Source organism: Rhea americana, unplaced genomic scaffold (genome assembly GCF_003343005.1).
Source record: "Rhea americana isolate MKP2758 unplaced genomic scaffold, rheAme1 scaffold_795, whole genome shotgun sequence".
In the NCBI taxonomy this organism is placed as follows: Eukaryota; Metazoa; Chordata; class Aves; order Rheiformes; family Rheidae; genus Rhea; species Rhea americana.
This window is the reverse complement of record NW_028186973.1, coordinates 14,453-17,319: the sequence shown is the minus strand read 5'-3', so window position 1 is coordinate 17,319 and position 2,867 is coordinate 14,453. Positions and strand designations below refer to the sequence as shown.

General features: G+C 68.6%; 1 protein-coding gene across 1 annotated transcript in view; it reads right to left on the bottom strand.

The window, feature by feature from the left end:
- Window positions 1–41: 41 nt before the first annotated feature.
- HCFC1 (host cell factor C1) overlaps window positions 42–2,867 on the bottom strand; it is a 16,468-nt gene continuing 13,642 nt past the window's right edge. Inside the window, exons 17-22 of the mRNA XM_085322669.1 lie at window positions 2,836–2,842; window positions 2,607–2,773; window positions 2,037–2,174; window positions 1,426–1,611; window positions 239–545; window positions 42–122 (exon numbers count right to left, since the gene is read on the bottom strand). Of these exons, the coding sequence (XP_085178795.1) occupies window positions 55–122; window positions 239–545; window positions 1,426–1,611; window positions 2,037–2,174; window positions 2,607–2,773; window positions 2,836–2,842 (873 nt within the window). The 3' untranslated portion in view covers window positions 42–54. The remainder of the gene's footprint in view (window positions 123–238; window positions 546–1,425; window positions 1,612–2,036; window positions 2,175–2,606; window positions 2,774–2,835; window positions 2,843–2,867) is intronic.

Here is a 2,867-nt window from a genome sequence, read left to right as displayed (position 1 = left end):
AAACCCAGCCCCCTGGCCCCCCTCCAGACCCCCAACCCGGCCCCACGGCCCCACTCACATGTCGGGGGACGAGAGCGGCCGCTTGCTGGCTGGTTTGGCCACCGAGCCGTCCTTGCTGGATTCTGCGCGGGGGACACGGGCAGCGTGAGAGCCCCGGCCGCGTGGGCCCTCCCCGCCGAGCCTCCCCCTGCCCGCAGCCCCTCCGCGGCGGCGGAGCGAAGCCGGCGCCGGCACCCACCTTGGAGCCACCGGACCTGGGTGGCGGGGCCGTAGCCCTTCTCGTTGCGGGCGGCGATGCGGAAGATGATGGCGGGCTTGGTGGTGTAGTCGATGTGGGCGGTGGAGAGGCTGCCCGACTGCACGAGGCACGAGGGGCTCGGCCCGCAGTAGACCCGCATGAAGGCCAGCTGGGCCGGGGCGCCCTTGGCCTCGCCGCCGCCGCCACCGCCGCCGGCCCCCTGGATGGCCAGGTACACCGAGTACTCCACGATGCGGCCCGACGTCACCGAGGGCGGCTCCCACGTCAGGTGCGCCCCGTCCGGGCTCTGCGGGGCCCAAACGTCAGCCRGGACGGGGACGGGTTGGGGAGGAGAGGGGATGGAGACGTGGTAGAGGACAGGGACGCGTGGTGTGGGTCACGGGGGCGCGGATGCGTCAACCGGAGCGCGTGGGTGAGGGACACCAGAGGACGAGGACACGTTGGCCAAGCCGAGGGAGACACAGTAAAGAGGAATCGGCTGCGGTGTGGGGACAGGACGTGGCACGGGACAGGGACACCTCAACCAGGAGGTGGGGGACACGTTGGCCAAGCCGAGGGAGACACGGTAAAGAGGAATCGGCCGCGGTGTGGGGACATGGGACGTGGCACGGGACAGGGACACCTCAACCAGGAGGTGGAGGACACGTTGGCCAAGCCGGGGGAGACACGGTGAAGAGGAATCGGCCGCGGTGTGGGGACATGGGACGTGGCACGGGACAGGGACACCTCAACCAGGAGGTGAGGGACATGGCGGGGGACAGGGACACCTCAACCAGGCCATAGGGATGGGGGACGCGGTACGAGGACAGGACATGGGGACGGGGGACACGTTAGCTAGGATATGAGAGTGGAGGACGCAGTATGGGACAAGGATGCGTCAGCCAGGCCACGGGGATGGGGGGACACGACGGAGGACACGGCTACGTCAGCTGGGGCGCAGCGACAAGGGACACGGCGGGGAGCGGGGACGTGGCACCGAGGCCACGGGGACACAGCAAAGGGCAGGGACACATCATCCGTGGTGCAGGGCCAGCAGATGTGGTGGGACAGACACACGCCAGCGAGGACAGGGGCCATCAGGGAGGGCGTGTGGTGGGGGACAGGGCCGCGCACCAAGAACAGGAGAGCGGGGATCCGGGGCGGCCCCGCCGTGGGGCAGGACCCACCTTGCTGATCTTGATGGCGCAGGGGGCGCCGGGGAAGCCAGGCAGGCAGGTCTTGAAGGCGGAGATGTCGGAGAAGGGCCCGCGGCCGCAGGCGTTGAGCCCGGCCACCCGGAACTTGTAGGCCGTCCCCGGCTGCAGCTCCTGGCGCTTCAGCTGCGAGTAGTCGGGCACCGAGCCCGAGTCGTCCTGCGGGGGCCGCGGGGGGACGTCAGCGGGGCATCGGCGTGCCCACGGGGACAGCAGGAGGCCCGTAAGGGACACCGAGAGCACAGGGGATGCCCATGAGGACATGGCAGGAGATGTCCGTGGGGAGAGCAGAACGCCCGTAGGGGACAGCAAGAGCACAAGGGATGACCCTGGGGACAGGGGACGCCCATAGAGGGTATCAGGGGACAAGGGACGTCCACGGGGACAGCAGGATGCCCACAGGGGACATCAGACGGACGAGAGACGTCCATGGGGACAGCAAGATGCTGAGGGGGGGAACAGGAGATGCCCACAGGGGACATCAGAGGGACTAGAGATGCCCATAAGCACGTCAGGATGTCCATGGGGAGGGGACATCAAGGGGACAAGGGTTGGGTTGGGACCCAAAGGTCCCCAAGACTCACATCGGTGGCGGGGGCGTCCTCGGGCGGGAGGAAGTAGTGCGTCACCATCATGTTGGTGCCCTTGATGACGCCAACGTCAAACCACTGGTTCTCCTTCTTGGCCAGCACCTTGGGAGGCTGCGCCGAGGGGTCCGGCTTCTGCAGGTTTGGGCACAGGTGACGTCAGCTAGGCCTGGGACCCCCAGAAGCCCCCAGCCCCCCCCCACCATGATCCACAGCCCCAGAACACCTCAGGACCCCACACCAGCCCCATGGTGCCCTCAAAGGACCACCAAACCACCACCAGGATCACCAAACCATCGCCAGGACGCCCATACCAGCCCCACGGTGCCCCCTAGGACCACCAAACCGCCACCAGGACCCCCACGCCGGCCCCACAGCGCCTTCTAGGGCCACCAAACCACCCCCAGGACCACCAACCTGCTGCCAGGAATACCAATCCAGCCCCACAGCGCCCCCCAGTATCACCAAACCATTGCTGGGACCACCATACCAGCCCCACAGCACCCCCCAGGGCCACCAAACCGCTGCCGGAACCCCCATACCAGCCCCACGGCACCCCCCACTCACCACCGGAGCGGCCTCAATGCCGTTAGCCACCTCGGTCAGGGTGGTGGCCGCCTGCAGCTTGGCCGGACTCGGCCCCACCACGGGCTGGGGGGCCACGAAAGTGTTTGAGGGAGCCAGGCCTGGGGTGGGGGTGGGGGGAGAGGAGCACAGGTGAGACCCCCCCCCGCCTCGGCAAAGGACCCAGGCGTCCGGGTGCACTCCTACCCCCCCAAGGAGAAGCAGCCCCCACTTGTCCACTGCAGCGGACCCAGGCGTCCGGGC